We start from the raw sequence: 17,966 nt of genomic DNA, 5'->3' as shown, positions 1-17,966 counted from the left end.
TGTGAGTGGGACCACCCCGGGCTGGTGGTCCTGGGTTCTATAAGAAAGCAGGCTGAGTGTTGTGGGATTTCAATCCATTTTGCCAAAGTCTTTTGGAGCAGTAAGTCCTAGGGTTCAGTCTTGTCTGCTGATGTGACTGCTTAAGAGCTGAGGATGGCGCTCTCTCCCTTTCTCTTCCTCTCTGCCCCCCCCCCCCTCTGTCTGTCTGTCTCTGTCTCTCTCTCTCTTGGGTTGTCAGAGCCAGGAGTAGTTGGTCCCCATCTCTCCTGGGCAGAACAGTAGGACACAGCAGGCTAATCTGTACTGTATCAATGAGTGTTTACCTCCACCTTATACCTAAGTGAAACATTCCTCCAAGGCCTATGCAGCAGCTCCTGTCTCCAGTTCCTGCCTGGTTTGAGTTCTCCCTTTGGCCTCCCTCAATAGACCCTATTCTGGATATGTAAGCCAAATAAACCCTGTCCTCCCCAAGCTGCTTTTGGTCACAGTGTTTCGTCACAGCAATAACTCTAACTAGGACAGATCGTATTAACACCCACCTAATGATCAGAGGAACTACTTCCTTTCTCCTTCTCCGGGTGTCACTGTTTTCCAGTTTTGTGTGAATGGGATCACAGAGCGTGTCAGAGGGAAAGGCCTACACTGGAGTGGCAGCCTGAACCCCACCCTCACAAGAACATGTACAGAAGTATCTGACAAGCGCTGAGATGCCATGTGCCACCTTCTGAAATCAGAGTCTACACAGCAAAGGGACTGTCAACTATCTAAAAATTACATCACAGAATAAATCTCTTCTTGCAGCATATTCCAAGGTCACAGCCTCAACGAATATTTATTATAAAAGAAAGAGAAGTAGAAAGATATAAGGACATAATCTAGGAAATTATGAAAACCCTACTATGCTCTTAAAAACTCCCAAATGCATCCTTGTAGATTTTCATCAGCGGGTGTTCTCAAACTGGAGACAGCTGGTCCCTCATCTTACAAACCTCCATCTGCACTACACCACAAGCCTACAAGCCACGCCCAGGCTTCCTGCTGATTGTCAAAAGTCCCCCAGAATTCCTTGCACACAGCTATCTCTGTGCTCCTCACACCCTTGGGAAGCCAGAGTTTTCCTCGTGACTAAAGGACTTTCACACCGTACTGCTATTTAAGCCAACGCAAGGACTTTCACACTGTACTGTGCTATTTAAGGCAATGCTATTCACCTTTCTGTAGACTGATTTTTATACATCACACTTCTTGTTCTTATGCCACTGTGATAAATAATATGCTAAAAATGCTAGTATCTTATGCTTTTTCAGCCTTTACATAGTATTTAGAACCAATAAAAGAAGCTAACAAATGCTCGGTGAAGCTCTGTTTGACTTGTGGAACCTGAGGCTGGGGGACATGGGATAATGAATGCAGTGACAGTTGACGATATTTCAAGCATACCCTGGTACGGTAGCCTACTCTTCCCTTTACTGAAACTGATGGTAAACATTAGCTTCGATGGAAATCATTGATTGCCTAAAGGAGCTCCATCTGCCAAGACAAATTGTGGAACTGATTTTATTCACAGAGCGGACCTTAAAGTGGTGTCTGGCCAGGTGCCTGAAAATGACTAACCGTCCAGGAGTGGCACTCAGAGGGCACTGGCATCCAGGCTGTGCGGAGGATGGACCCCGGGGGAAACCAAGCTGGAACAATCACCCTGGCTTTCATCGCTGTCAGCAGCAATGTGTGACAACCAAGACCAATTACACAAACCCAGAGGACAGGCCTCATCAGCTGGAAGGAACAAGAAGATACACAAATGTCCTTGAGGGTTATAGAGGACGCTTCTTAGAGCGCCTGCTGAGACGGGACCTGGGCAACCACAAGGACAGAGGTTGTGTCACACTGACTGAGGCTGCCCACTCACTTGGGCTGTGAGCAGCTCCCCGTAGACTGCCTCCTACAGGGAGGAGGTGCAGACCCTCTGCCTACGTCTGGTGACATCTCCTATTAGAGGAACACTCTTACCCTCTTGGAAAAGAAAATAAGTCTCAAGACAGGCACGGCATGTTTCTTGCGATACTTACAAGGTTTTCCACATCTGTTCGAGCCAGCACGTACGTCCTGACGTTGCTGTTCTGGTGGAGCAGCGTGTACAGGAGGAGTGTGGCCTGGTCGGACTGCTGCTCGCAGAGGGCGGTGTACAGACTGTTGAAGTTGATCTGGAAGGCGTGCGGGGCGGACGGCGGGAAAGGACTGCTGTCTAAAATACAGAGAGCAAGCATGGAAACGCATGCGAGTGCAGATGAGCATTCCCGAGGAGTTCATTTACACACAATAGCTAAGCTTCTTCAAATAGGTAAACCATGGCTGATGCACCACTAAAATTCATTCACTTTTAAGAAAAATGGGTAAAATAGCAATATGCAACTTAGATAGTATTAAAATAAAACAAAAAGAAATATATGAAATACAGCTGGCCTAGGGAACGACCATAAACATCTACAAAAGTTTTATTTAAACAAAACTGAAGGATTGAAGAGAGAGCTCAGTGTGGCAAACTGCTTTGGCAGAGGACCGCATGGGTGGCCCGCGACCATGTGTGACTCCACCTTCTGGCTTCCGTGAACACCTGATGCACTCAAGCCACTACCCACACAAGGACAAATACATGCATACATATTTAAAATAAATAAAACCAATCTTTAAAAACTAAAAATTAACTGACTACAACTGCTGAGAAACTTGCTAAAGTTTCTAAATAAATCATAGCTCGGACATCTTAAGAACCTGGCTGAAGATGAATTAATTAATTGATTAATTAGTTTAATTGTGTGTGTGAGAGGGAGAGAGACAGAGGGGCGGATGCATGAGTGTGTACATACATGCAGAGGCCAGAGGAGGACCTCTATTGCTCTCTACCATATTTTCTGAGCGAGGGTGAAGCCAGTTACTTCAGTGAGGCTAGCTAGTAAGCCCTGGATTTGCCTCTCTACCCTGCAATGGTGGGGCTACAGACACACACCTGTGCCTCCGTTTTGCACAGGTTCTGATGTGAACTTGGTCTCTCCTGCTTTACATCAATTGCTTGTACTCACTGAGCTACCTTAACTCCTGAGTGATGCTGAATTAAAAGATAAAGGATTCAATTGTTTGACAGAGACACTTTCATAGCATCCTGGCAGTGGCAAGATTATAGCTCACTGCTCTCATCCAGGTCCACAGTGAGAGAGCAAAAGTGGAGGAGAAAGATAAGGAAAACATGAAGTTTCAGGAGGGAAGTGTGTACGTCTGAAGTTTCAGACAAGAAGAGCACAAAGGACAAATCATCTGTCATTACTAGAGACCTTACTGCCTGCTCCAGCCTAGACAGCAGGAAGGCTGTGCTGAGGGCAAGGCCCGCCCACCAAGACTCCTACTTGTGAACATGCAAATTCACTTGAAAGGAGAGAGCTTAAACTAGAACACCACTGAAGCAGTTCTGGGCTAAAACAACCATCAGGGGAAGTGTTTCCCTAACATCGGCACAAAAGCCAAGGAAACTGTGGTCCAAAGCATCCAGGTTCCATCCTGAGCTGGCAGCAGAGCTTAGTCCCACTGTGCTGGGTTTGTAAGCTTGAAAGAAACACTGACAGGATTGTGGTACTTATAACCATATACTCTTTTTTTTAAAAATATTTATTTATTTATTATGTATACAATGTTCTGTCTGTGTGTATTCCTGAAGGCCAGAAGAGGGCACCAGACCTCATTACAGATGGTTGTGAGCCACCATGTGGTTGAACTCAGGACCTTTGGAAGAGCAGGCAATGCTCTTAACCACTGAGCCATCTCTCCAGCCCCAACCATATACTCTTGGTTCTAGAGAGGCCAGGCAAAGTATAACAGGGTTGCAGCTCCTGCAAGGAGGCCCTGAGAGGCCACTCCATAAGTTGCAGTAAGTTCTAAGTAGCAATAAGAGACCCCATGTCCTAACTAGCTCTAATTATCAACCTGCCCGGAGTCATCTGAGAGTAAAGTACCCAGAGACCAAGGAAGTACCTAGATCAGACTGGCCTATGGGCGTAACTGTGGGGAACTGTCCTCACTACTAACTGGTGCAGAAGAGCCCATCCCACTATGGGTAGCACCATACCTAGGCAGGTGGTTCTGGGAAGTATAAGAAAACTAGTAAGCTGTGAGTCAGAGTGAGCCAGAGAACAAGCTAGCATGCAGCGCTGGCTTCATGGCTCCTGTCTTGAGCTCTGGTCCTGACTTTCCTTGATGAATTGTGACCAGAAAGGGTAAGCCAAATACACTCCTTTCTCCCCAAGTTTGTTTAGGTCAGAGTGTTTTATTACAGCAACAGAACTGAACTAGAATGCCCTAGAATGTTGGCCATATAACTAGATTGTTGAATGTCTAGTAAGGGAAGATGCAGGAACAGAGTGCGGACGGCCCAAAGGACAGGTCCTGCAGGTGGAAGAACTGGAGAGAGCAGCAGCGCTAACACGGCGACGCGAGGGTTAGTGTCTGTCTGTCTGTCTGGGAACGTTCGCTCGTGCCATTCCACATGAGAATGTCAAGCTTGGACTTGACTTTATAGGAGCTCATGGTAGGGGTTGTCTTGAGTACCAGGTGAGACTTCAACTTTAGACTTGTATACAGTGCTGGGATTGTGAGAGACTATTGCCATGAGCCAGTGGGGAACAGAGTGGAAGGCTATGGCTTAAAATTTATGTGTTTAGGTGCCAAGCTAACAAGGGATGGAGTTGTGATGGTCAAACTTGATAAGACTTAGAATACCCCGAAAATAGATCTGGTCACATCTGTGAGGGGATATCTAGGTAAACTGAGGTGAGAAGAGCAACCTTAACCATTGGCAGTACCTTTCATGGGCCAGGGTCCCGGACTACAGGAAAGCACAATGAACACAAGGGACAGACAACAAGCTAAGACAAGCATTCAGCACTCTCTACTACCTGACTGCAGATCCATCTCTCAAGCTGCTGAGGCCAAAGCTCCTGCATAACAGACCGGACCCTGGGACCACACATGAGTTGGAATAAGCCCTCCTGCCTTAGCCTGCTGTTTGTATGTCACAGCAAAAATACAAGTAATACAGTGAACATGCAAATATAAATAATTTTACAGGATTCAGAATGATAGCAGAGTAGAGTACCCACTTACCTATGCTATATTTGATTCCCCCGATATAAATGTGTTTTCTGTGTGTAGTCACAATATCTACACACGCCAACAGGTGGCGTGAATCAGCCATTATACAATGCGTTTGTCTATTATCCCTTATTTAATCTGTACAACAACTGAGTTATTATTCTGCCCAATTTTAGAAATGATGAAATAGAAGCTTGCAGAGATTAAATAAAAAATGTCCCAAGTCATGGTGAGTAAACCCAGACTGACCTCTGCATCACACTGCTTCTCACAGCAACAGCAGTGATTGGTGAATCTACACTACAGTAAAATCTCCTTTATTTCTTAAAGAACCACCTGAAAAGACAGATTATAGTCTGTCTGACTCTGATGCCAGTTCTCGAAACTGCCATGCTACTGAGTGGTCTCCAAAAGGAGAATAATCACAGAAGAGGTTCCGTTCTAAAGTCTCAAACAGGGTCCAGTTGTAACTGCACATGAACCTTGGGCCTGAGTGGCAAAAGCTACAACAGCAGAAACCATACGCCGCATCCTTGCTGGGTTCTATACTCTACTCTTGCTTGATATTCATGTAAAGTGCTGGATGACGGTATATCCATACTGCAGACACCATCACCAAGGTCTCACTCCGAAATGACCAGGGTGTGGGATGGACCCAGGTCAGCTCAGCTCCAAAATGAGCTTTCTTGGCTACGAAGTGACACTGTCACCAAGGAAAAAGTATAGAAATAGAACAGAAAACATTGAACACACAGGTTTCACTTCCTATCCACTGAACTGATACTGGCTCCCCACTGCACTACAGTTTGAACGCCTGTGTCCTCCCCCAAATGTACACAAAAGCAAGCTGGGAGGTGGTGGTGCACGCCTTTAATCCCAGCACTCAGGAGGCAGAAGCAGGCGGATCTCTGTGAGTTCGAGGCCAACCTGGTCTACAAGAGCTAGTTCCAGGACAGGCTCCAAAGCTACAGAGAGATCTTGTCTCAAAAACCACAAAAACCACACACACACACACACACACACACACACACACACGCACACAAAAGCTTAGCTGCCAGTGCAGTGGTGGGGCTTTCAGGAAGGGATTCAGGCATGAGTGCTCCTCCCTTGCGAGTGAGGAGTTAAGGCCTTTATAAAAGAGGCTTCGTTCAGCACCACCATTTAGCCTTCCATCTCTATGTAAGATAAGCATCAAGGCATAACATTTCAACTGGAGATGGGTTAGACAACAATGAGGACCCTAAGAGAGACACACATAGATCTAATCTACATGGGAAGTAGAAAAAGACAAGATCTCCTGAGTAAATTGGGAGCCTTGAGGGAGGGTTGAAGAGGAGGGGAAAGACAGCAAGGGGAGCAGAGAAAAATGTAGAGCTCAATAAAAATCAATTAAGAGTTGGGCGGTGGTGGCACATGCCTTTAATCCCAGCTCTTGGGAGCTTGGGAGGCAGAGGCAGGCAGATCTCTGTGAGTTCGAGACCAGCCTGGTCTACAAGAGCTAGTTTCAGGCTCCAAAACCACAGAGAAACCCTGTCTCGAAAAACCAAATAAATAAATAAATAAATAAATAAATAATAAAAAAATAAAATAAAAAATAAAAATCAATTAAAAAAAAAAAAAGAACTGGAGAGGGGGCCCTCACAGACACTACACTTGCTGGGTCTTTGATCTTCTACTTCCCGGTCTCTAGCACTAACAGAAATAAACTTCTGTTATTTACAAATTCCCCAGGCTTAAGTACTTTGTTACAGCAGCACAAATGGATGAGGACTCCACATGTGAAATTTTCAACGACAAAGGTATAAATCCTTGGCACCCCACTCCTCTGACTATGAGAAATTAGAAAAGGTCAGCAAAGAAACATGGCAAAGACATCCAGATGCCTCTATGAATCTACCCAATAACTGCACTTTTTGCTCATCTTAATATTATATGAGTGTTGGACACACCCTGACCACCCAAGTATAGGAACCTTCCCTTCCACATACCCAACTACATCAACTTGGACAAAAAAAGTTTGTTGATTTCTGTTACAATATTTAGTCATATAAAACTTTAACCAAAATACATATTTAAAACAATTTAAATGTAGGCGTCACATGCTAATTCTTGTGCCTAACATTTAATTAAATTCCAGCTACTTGAACTTGTCTTGATTGCCAAGTTACTTGTCTCTGAAAAAAATAAATTTAATGGATATTAAAGGACCACAGAATTATTCTAAGAATTATTTGACCTCCCTGAGCAAAATGGCAGAAAATATATCCCATCTTTTTCTTATTGACGCTCCTCTCAAAAACCAGTGATAAACAAACTGGAGAGGACAAGCTACTGCTTACTAGAAAGAGGTTCAAAAAAAGCACCACAGACCTTGCGTGTTCTTAAAGGACGTGACGGCTTGTCTGTAAGGGTTTGGTGTGTCTGGAGCATCTGTCAGGTTCACCAGCACCAGCAGGAGAAGGAGACTCTGGTTGGCCAGAGGGGAAGTAAGTTCTGGAGAGGCAGTTGTTTTGCTGCTCGCCCCGCCGAGCGTGAAGACAGTCCAGAGACCAGCTTGAAAAGAAAACACATAGTTAGGACTGCATCACCAATAATGTTGAGTTTTCTATATGTTTATGCCTAAAACTTTGAATATATATTTTTAGCTAGAAACAAAACAAGTTCATTATTTGAAGATTCTCTAGACTGTCCACATCCACACCCAAGCCACCAAAGAATATATAATGCCTTACTCGTGTTTCTGTGTTGAAATGAGATATTTTGAATATATGGGTTTAAAATATCATTACAACTACTTTCACCAGTTTCTTATAATATTTAAAACACAACTACTAGACATAGTAAAACCACATGTTAATTACATCCCTGATAGACAAAGCTGCTGGGGTACTCACTCTTTTATAAGTGTACCACAGCATGGTGTTGGCACAAAAACAGACATATTGACCATCGAATACAGAGATGTCAAGCCAGTACCTAACTTTAGAAGCTTCACCTTTACTGACTAGTATTAATGGTGCTGACGGTACTCTGCATGCTACAGGAGAAGAAAGCTAATTATAAATAGCACCCTGCTACAAACCCTGGGACCTACAAACATCAGTGACCTTCCAGAAAGATATACCAGTGAAACAGCTGCACAAACGTACAAAAGTAACCAATCATTTTCTGAATGGCTCTAAGGGCCTCTGCATGACATGAAACCAAAGTGGCAAGAGCCTGGGGCTAAACCTAACCCTAGTATTCTGCTAAAGGAACACAACAATAAAAAAACTCCTAAGGACATACTATACGAATAGATCAGTGCCTCATTAAAACCACATCAGAGAAGCTTCTTCTTGCACAGGCTCAAAGCAGGACAATGTGCAGAGAGCAACGGACTGTAAACTAAGGATGCTTGTTTATTTCCCGGACACCCAGACCCAAATAATAACACAGAAACTATATTAATTACAGCACTGTACAGCTAATGACTCGGGCATATTTCTATCTAGCTCTTACATCTTTTTTTTAATTAATTAATTTATTTATTAAAGATTTCTGTCTCCTCCCTGCCACTGCCTCCCATTTCCCTCCCCCTCCCCCAATCAACTCCCCCTCTCTCATCACCCCAAGAGCAGTCAGGGTTCCCTGCCCTGTGGGGAGTCCAAGGACCTCCCACCTCCTTCTAGGTCTAGTAAGGTGAACATCCAAACAGTCTAGGCTCCCACAAAGCCAGTACGTGCAGTGCAGTAGGATCAAAACCCAGTACCATTGCTCTTGACTTCCCTAGCTCTTACATCTTGAAAGAACCCATTTCTATTCATCTGTGTATTGCCATGAGGCTGTGGCTTACTGGAAAGGTTCTGAATTCTTTTCCTTTGGCAGCTACATGGTGTCTCTTTTACTCCACCTATTTTCTCTCTATATCTCTGTTTGAATTTCCTTCCTGGCTTTACTCTGCTAAGCCATTGGCCAAAACAGCTTATTAACCAATGCTAGTAAGACACATTCACAGCATACAGAGGGGAATCCCGGGATGTTTTCATCAGAGTCCTTCCTCTCAAGGTGATGAAGGAAGGTCATTGAGCAATAAAGAAACTGCTTGGCTGGCCCTGATAGGTTAAAGCATAGGTGGGTGGAGTAAACAGAATAGGATGCTGGGCGGAAGAGGAAGTGAGGTCAGACTCTGCTCTGCTCCCGGAGAGACTCAACAGCTCTGCGCTCTGGAGCAGAGATGCTCTCCCAGGCAGCTCCAACCCAGGATGGATGGAGGCTAGAATCTTCCCGGTAAGTGCACCTTGGGGTGCTTACACACATCATTAGAAATGGGCTAGTCCAGGTGCGAGAATTAGCCTGTAAGGGCTAGAGTTCATGGGCCAAGCAGTGTTTCAATGAATACAGTTTGTGTGTTGTTATTTCGGGCATGAGCTAGCAGGCAGCTGGGGTGCTGGGGACGCAGCCCCGCTGCTCCTATTTCAACATCAAGGTCCAGGGATCTATGCAGAAGAAAAAGTGGAGAGCTTCTCAGAGCCAGAGGTGATGGGTGAAATAATTCCAAGGAAAGTATCTTCCAGAAACAATAGGACTAATGCACATATGAACTCACAGAGACTGTGGCAGAGCACACAAGACCTGCACAGATTCAAGCCAGACAGGGTCCCAGCACCAAGAGGGAAAGTGAACACTGGGTGCTACCCTTAACCTAGAAGCTTTCTGCAATTGATACCCATGGGCAAAGGGAAAATCAGCTTTGTCCAGTGGAGTGCCATTGCATGCATCAACCAGACTCCAGGACAGACTCCATGCTCAGGAGCAGCTGTCCAACACAACAGTAACTCAGTGGTTTATTTGAGGACTTTCTGTTTCATTTGGCCATTTTTTTTTCCTTATTGGTCTTTGTTCCTTTGTTTTGAGTTTTATTTCTGTGGGAAGTTTTGGTTTTAAGGATTTTGTTTCTGTGAGGGGATGGAGAACTACTATAAAGATGGGTGGGTACAGAGACGGGAGAATCTGGAAAGACTTGGGGGAAGGAAAAATTATGTTCAGAAATTTTACATTAAAGTGTGGAAAATGTGAAAACATCAGAACTTAGACTGCTGGTATATTATTATGTGGGACATGGAAAACCCTCATTCAAATACCACTGAGTAAAAAAGGCAAATCACAAAATAACACTTCTATACAATAACAAGTCCCATTTGTTTTCAAACTTTGCAAGTATACATATTTGTGCATGTGAACCCTCCGGTATGTGTGCGCCAGGATCCATACTGGTCATGCCAGGTCATGGAGAAGAGTGCAAATCAAGGAGTCTGTAATTTAAGCAATTACGAACCAGCTAGGATGGCAGCAAGAGGAAGGAAATTCCTGGTCACCAACTCAGAAAATGTGACGCAATGTATGGTGGAACTGAGGATATACTCCTACAATTTTTATTTAAACTAACAAGTTTAAAACGGAGGAAAAGAAGTCGACCAATGGAACCGTATAGAAGACCCTGACTTTAATCCACAAACCTATGAGCACCTGATTTTCGATAAAGGAGCTAAAACTATACAATGGAAAAAAGAGAGCATCTTCAACAAATTGTGCTGGCAAAACTGGATTTCAATCTGTACAAAAATGAAAATAGATCCATGTCTGTCACCATGCACAAAACTCAAGTCCAAGTGGATTAAAGACCTCAATATCAGTCTGAACACACTGAACCTGATAGGAGAGAAAGTGGGAACTACACTACAACAAGTGGGCACAGGAGACCGCTTCCTACGTATAACATCAGCAGCACAGACAGTAAGGGCCTCATTGAATAAATGGGACCTCATGAGACTGAGAAGCTTCTGTAAAGCAAAGGACACTGTCGCTAAGACAGAAAGGCAACCCACTGACTGGGAGAAGATCTTCACCAACCCCGCAACTGACAAAGGTCTGATCTCCAAAATATATAAAGAACTTAAGAAACTAGACTGTAAAAGGCTAATCAACCCAATTATAAAATGGGGCACTGAGCTGAACAGAGATCTCTCAACAGAAGAAGTTCAAATGGCCAAAAGACACCTAAGGTCATGCTCAACTTCCTTAGCGATCAGGGAAATGCAAATCAAGACAACTTTAAGATACCATCTTACACCTGTCAGAATGGCTAAAATCAAAAACACCAATGATAGCCTATGCTGGAGAGGTTGTGGAGAAAGGGGTACACTTATCCATTGCTGGTGGGAATGCAAACTTGTACAACCACTCTGGAAAGCAGTGTGGCGGTTTCTCAGAAAATTTGGGATCAACCTACCCATGGACCCAGCAATACCACTCTTGGGAATATACCCAAGAGAGGCCTTATCATGCAACAAAAATATATGCTCTACTATGTTCATAGCAGCATTGTTTGTAATAGCCAGAACCTGGAAACAACCTAGATGCCCCTCAATTGAAGAATGGATGAAGAAAGTATGGAATATATACATATTAGAGTACTACTCAGCAGTAAAAAACAAGGACTTCTTGAAGTTTGCAGGCAAATGGATGGAAATAGAAAACACTATCCTGAGTGAGGTAAGCCAGACCCAAAAAGAGGAACATGGGATGTTCTCACTCATATTTGGTTTCTAGCCATAAATAAAGGACATTGAGCCTACAATTCGGGTTCTTAGAGAAGCTAAAGAAGAAGGAGAACCCAAAGAAAAACATATAGGCATCCTCCTGAATATTAACCTTCATCAGGCGATGAAAGGAGACAGAGACAGAGACCCACATTGGAGCACCGGACTGAAATCTCAAGGTCCAAATCAGGAGCAGAAGGAGAGCGAACATGAGCAAGGAACTCAGGACCGCGAGGGGTGCACCCACACACTGAGACAATGGAGATGCTCTATCGGGAACTCACCAAGGCCAGCTGACCTGGGTCTGAAAAAGCCTGGGTTAAAACCGGTCTCACTGAACATAGCGGACAATGAGGACTACTGAGACATCAAGAACAATGGCAATGGGTCTTTGATCCTACTGCATGTAGTGGCTTTGTGGGAGCCTAGGCAGTTTGGATGCTCACCTTACGAGACCTGGACGGAGGAGGGTTTTCCTCGGACTTCCCACGGGACGGAGAGCCCTGATTGCTCTTTGGGCTGACGAGGGAGGGGGAATGGATTGGGGGAGGGGGAGGGAAAGGGGAGGCGGAGGTGGGGAAGAGACTGAAATATTTAATAAATAAATAAATAAAGAAATAAAGAAAGAAAGAAAGAAAGAAAGAAAGAAAGAAAGAAAGAAAGAAAGAAAGAAAAAAAGAATCAAAAAAAAATAAAACGGAGGAAAAGAGGCAAAGAAGGGGGAAGGGGAAGACTTGGCAGATGTGGTGGAGAAAGAGGTAGAAGAAAAGAATGGAGTCAGGGAGAGTGTGCTGGCTGGTCTTATGTCAACCTGACATATGAACTAGAGTCATCTGAGAGGAGGGACCCTCAACTGAGAAAATGCCTCCATAAGATCTGGCTGTAGAAAAGCCTGTGGTGTATTTTCTTTATTAGTTATTGGTGGGGGAGGGCCCAGCCCATTGTGGGTGGTGCCATCTGTGGGCAGGTGGTTCTGAGTTCTATAAGAAAGCAGACTGAGCAAGTCAGATGGACAAGGCAGAGAGCAGCACTCCGCCATGACCTCTGCATCAGCCCTGTCCCTAGGTTTCTACCCTATTTGAGTTCCTGTCCTGACCTCCTTCAGTGAGCAGTAATAAGGAAGAGTAAGTTAAATAAACTCTTTCCTGCCCAGATTGCTTTTTGGTCTTGATGTTTTACCACAGCAGTGGAAACCTTAGCTAAGACAGAGAAAGGCGGAGAGGCTGGCCCATGATCTTGGAGGGAAAAGTCACCAACTAGAGAGATGACTTAGAAGTCAAGACCACTTTCTGCTCTTCCAGAGGCTCTGGGTTCAGTTCATCTTCTATATGCAGACTCACAACTGTCTGTAACTCCAAAGGGTCTGACACCCTCTTCTGGCCTGCATGAACACCAGACATACGCATGGTGTGAAAACATACAGCAGGCAAAAACTCTATACACATATTAAATAAAGCGTTAAAAAAATCACCAGCAAGCTGGGCGGTGATGTGCCTTTTAAACCCAGCACTTGAGAGGCAGGGGCAGGCAGATCTCTGAGTTCGAGGCCAACCTGGTCTACAGAGCAAGTTCCAGGACAGCCAGGGCTACAAAGAGAAGCCTTGTCTCAAAGAAACAGACAACAACAACAACAAAAAACCTCACTAACATGCTATATCATTGATTATATTTATGTGATGTAAGTAAGTGATTCTATACTTTTATCTTTGTATATGCCTATGATTGTAGTTACTTATTACAATGGGTAGAAGTTACACTGTTAACAAATCCTCCTATTAAAAAAATGAAAAATACTGTACCGCAAAACAAGCAATCTATCAATTTTATTTCTCGGAACTTGCTATGACAAGCAATTTTAATCCTTCTTTTCACTATAAACCGTTCATTGTAGCAATCTGCTATTTCCTAAGACATGACATTTTTAAGGAACATACATATAACTATCTCATATTATGCCTGTGAAGGGCTAGAGAGATGGCTCGGTGGGTAAGAGCACTTGTTCTCTCAGAGGACTCAGGTTTGAGTCCCTGCACCCTTATGGCAGCTCATAACTGTATGTAACTCCATTCCAGGGGATCAGATGCCTGCTTCTGAGATTCCCAGACAGCCAGCACATATAGGTGCACATACATTAATTTAAAACTTTTATACTGATAAAAATATATATGTCATTTCTTACCAAACTGTGGTTGTACGCATCACAAACTTTTAACTGTTAAAAGTATGTAAATTATGCTCACACTTGCGTCATCAGCATCCGTGTGCATATGTCTGCAGGAGCCCTGGAGGCCAGAAAGTGTTACAGGTATTGTGAGCCACCTGACACGGGTGCCTGGAACCAAACTGGCACAAACTGTTCAGCCAGCTCTCCAGTCCCCTCTAACTTATCCCATAATTCATTTCAGTGGTTTTAACTATTAACTTTTGAAGATTTTTATGAAGGCAGTGCACAAAACCTACCCAAATTTCAGAAGTCTCCGGGAATGTGAAGGGAGCCCCCACTTCCATTCCCAGTAAAGCCTCGGTGTCAGCAGAGAAGGCTGGGGCTCATCTGGCAGCTCCCTCCATTACTGCAGGGAGCATTTCTGACACACAGACTGCTCCTTCGTTTTCATTAGGAAATTTTGGATAAAATTCATCAGCTAACCAACAGCTATATAGTACAAGTTTAATGTATTCAAAACGTTTCTTTCTGAAATTCATGACACAGTTGAGAAAATCAAAGCAATATAGCAAAGGACAGGGCTGTGAGATGGCTCAGTGAGTTTTTACCGATGCTTACTACCAAGCCTAACAGACCAACAGACATACAGACAGATAAATACATAAGTAGATAGATAGATACACATATATAGATATGTAGATAGGTTGATCAATGTAATTTTTAAAACTTTAATAGTAAAAAGTTAAAAATACAGTATTAAGCAAAACCATTTTTTTTTCTTTAGAACTAGTTGTGTACCTAAAACATACTGTCAAGTTTAGGTCACTCCCTTCCACCCAGAGTTTGTCCCAGGACTGTATGCAGTGTATTCGTCACTGTTTGTACCAGGATTGCAGGCAGAGAAAATGCAATTAGAAAATTCAACCCACAACAAAAATAACCCCAAAAGGCTCTCCAAGATAAGATATAAGTGTCGTTTTCAGATTTCCCTCACAGCTGTTCATCTTCGTTATTAGGAAAAACAGTGAATTTTCCCTGGATGAACTACACAAAGAAAATAAGTATTCTTCAGGATGGCTTATTCACACCCCTCCCCCCATCTTTCACCCTTTCAGATTGTTCCCAGGAATCTGGGAGCTTTTTATAAAGGAGAAAACACATACACACACACACACACACACACACAGACTCTTCCTTCCTTTCTGTCCCTGGTAACTCATACTCACAGTTGCGTGCATGCGTGCGTGCGTGTGTGTGTGTGTGTATGTGTGTGTGTGTGTCTCTCTCTCTCTCTCTTCCTCCTTCCCTCCCTCCCTCCCTCCCTTCTCTTTTTTTTTGCTCTCTCTTTTTTCTCTCTCTCTCTCTCTCTCTCTCTCTCTCTCTCTCTCTCTCTCTCTCTCTCTCTCTCTCTCCTCCCTTCCCCCACCATCTCTGGTAACTTGCACTCACAGCTGTCTTTCCTCAGAGGGAGGAGGAGGCAGCTTGCCATTGCCTACATTGTCCTTTGAACTGGCCCATAGTATTGGACCACACTTCTTCCAAAAGTTCACTTTTTGTAGATCCAAGCCTCTGATCTATGACCCAAGAACCTTAATGGAATTGCATTTTCCTGTTGGCAAAAAGAAAAGAGAAAGTTCTCTTTACCAGAAAAATAAAGGAAAGTTACAGTATATTTCCTTCTGCTCCTGAGGCCAAATTAAGGAAGGCTCCCAGGGTTTTTTAATTATAGTCCTTGGGTCTTCCAAATAAGTTCTGAAAGTAAAATTAATCTAGCAAAATGTAAAAAAGAATTCAAGTTAACTAAAAAAAAAATAAATCTGGGGCTGGAGAGATGGCTCAGCAGTTAAGCTCTGATTGCTTTACTAGGAAATCACGGTTCACTTATGAGCTCCCACACAACTGCCCATAACTCCAGTTCCAGACCTAACACACTCTTCTGGCCTCTGTGGGTACCCCACACCCAAGTCACACACACAGACACACAAACAAACAAATGAAAGAAAGAAAATAAATCTTTTTTAAAGGAACTTGTTGTTGATTCCATTTTTTAATTTTTAGCTCAGATGTATTTATTCTCATGAACATGTGAAGAACACATAAAGACAAACTGAAGCTTTGGGAATAGAATAGAGTAACCATCAAGGAAAGGGGATCTTTCAGTTAAAACATGTTTAGTTTGGCAGCTTCCGGGGAAGAGCTAGACTGCAGGCTGCTTCTGTGATCAGGGAGGAAGTGTCGTCATGAGTGAAAACAGACAGTACCACAGAGAGAAAAGGACACGCTGGAACTTCACAAAAGGGGTGAGAGGGACATATGATGGGCAAATAGCAAAAGGAGGCAAGCCCCACACACTGCAGCTCCAGCTGTGCAGCTCCTCGGTGGGGGTCAAGAAAGAAGACTTTACTCCATGGGCCGGCTGGGAGACCCTGGATCTAGTTGCAGGCAGAGTTGCAACTGTGCCTTCTGGAGATGAGGAGGCATGGGTGAGCAGACAGGAGTTCCCTCATCAGTGAGCTGTAGCTAAGTGCCATCTTGAGAGGAAATCTTTTACTTAACTGAGCTACCCTGGGGCCTGACAATGGAACCACCGTAAATCAGAGTCCTACAGCCTCAGGTGAAGATGAGCCCTGGGACACAGACAAAGCCTGACAAAGGTGCCCATGGCAGGAGGGTCACAATGAAGTGTGCAGGGAAGGTGGTCCTGCACTCAGCCTAGGCAGGTCATCTCCAGGAGGTTGACTGCAGAGTCTGAGAACCTGGGAGCTCCTGGAGACTACAGGACCTCCAGAGCTAATAATCCAGAAAGGAAATTAGGGCACACGAGGTTTTGAAAGTGTGAAGACAATTACAGAGAGCTGCCTGTACAGATCTCAGTGCTCTGGCTGCTTCCCTCACTTCTAACTCACCTAGAAACATCACCCACAAAGGAATATGTGGTGGCTGGAGAGACGGGTCCCTCACAGTTTCGGCATTTGAGTACCTGGGCCCTAGACAGACCCCAGCTAAGACTCCTAGCAATAGGGGATACACAGCCTGCACTGGCCGTCTCCTGTTACCAGGCAAGACTTCCGGTGGAGGGATCAGGACACCAACCCAATCACATAGCCTTTGACCTACAATCTGTCCTGCCTACAAGTTGTGCTGGGGTAAAAAGTGGTGCAGAAATCGTGGGAATGGCCCACCAATGAGTGAAGGCCTACATGAGGCTGACCTAGGCCCTTTGCATATATGTTACAGGATGTGGCCAGTTTTCTTGTGGACTCCTAACAGTGAGAGCATAGACTGTCTGGTGACTCTTTTGATGGCTTTTAGGACCCTAGTTCTCAAACTGGGTTGCCTTGTCCAGGTTTAATATTAGGAGGATGCCTAGTCTCACTGCAACTTGATTTGTCATGTTTGACTGATATCCATGGGAGGCCTACCCTTTTCTGAAAGGAAATGGAGGAGGAGGTGGTGGTGGTGGGAAGGGACTGGGAGGAGAGGAAGGAGGGATAATTGTGGCTGGGATATAAATAAAAAATGAAAATAATAAGTCCTTTCTAGTAAGGAAAAGAAAAACATACAGTGTGTACTCCTTATTACACGATGATGCTGATGACACGTATGACTATCAACCACTCCCTCCTCCTCCAGCCATGGAAACCCAACAGTGTAAAGTCACACACACACACACACACACACACACACACACACTGTGCCTGGCTGTGTCTACTCTGTTTTTCTTACACATCTCTTCTGTCCTAGCTGTCGTACTGCAAAGCTGTGCCTTACAAAACCATCCAGACAGGGTCCTCTTAGAGGGAACCTTCCTTCTTCTCTCTGGTCTAATCACTTCACACCACTACAATCTACCACCGTTTTTATACATCAAATAGAAAAATAACAAGGCTTTCCATTTGTTTTTGCAGATTAATTTTTGCATCTGAAATTCTTTATTTTTGCCAAATTAAAATCAAGATTGAAGTCTGACTTCTGATTTTGCTATAAACAATTAACACACTAGTTTCATATACTAAAAGACATAAAGGATAATTAACTTTAGTAATACCAATACCGAGAATCAGTTTGGAATCTACTGATTC

At 44.0% G+C, this 17,966-nt stretch overlaps 1 protein-coding gene across 4 annotated transcripts in view; it reads right to left on the bottom strand.

Moving 5' to 3' along the window:
• Positions 1-17,966, bottom strand: part of Dym (dymeclin) — a 254,863-nt gene that overhangs the window by 167,496 nt on the left and 69,401 nt on the right. For all 4 annotated transcript variants that reach the window (XM_050151614.1, XM_050151615.1, XM_050151613.1 and 1 more), the window contains 2 exons: positions 7,510-7,692; positions 2,070-2,245 (listed from right to left, as the gene is read on the bottom strand). In XM_050151614.1, the coding sequence (XP_050007571.1) occupies positions 2,070-2,245; positions 7,510-7,692 (359 nt within the window). The remainder of the gene's footprint in view (positions 1-2,069; positions 2,246-7,509; positions 7,693-17,966) is intronic.

This window comes from Alexandromys fortis, unplaced genomic scaffold (genome assembly GCF_014885135.2).
Source record: "Alexandromys fortis isolate MF-2015 unplaced genomic scaffold, M_Fortis_MF-2015_v1.1 scaffold_71, whole genome shotgun sequence".
In the NCBI taxonomy this organism is placed as follows: domain Eukaryota; kingdom Metazoa; phylum Chordata; class Mammalia; order Rodentia; family Cricetidae; genus Alexandromys; species Alexandromys fortis.
This window is presented reverse-complemented; position numbering and strand designations above follow the sequence as displayed.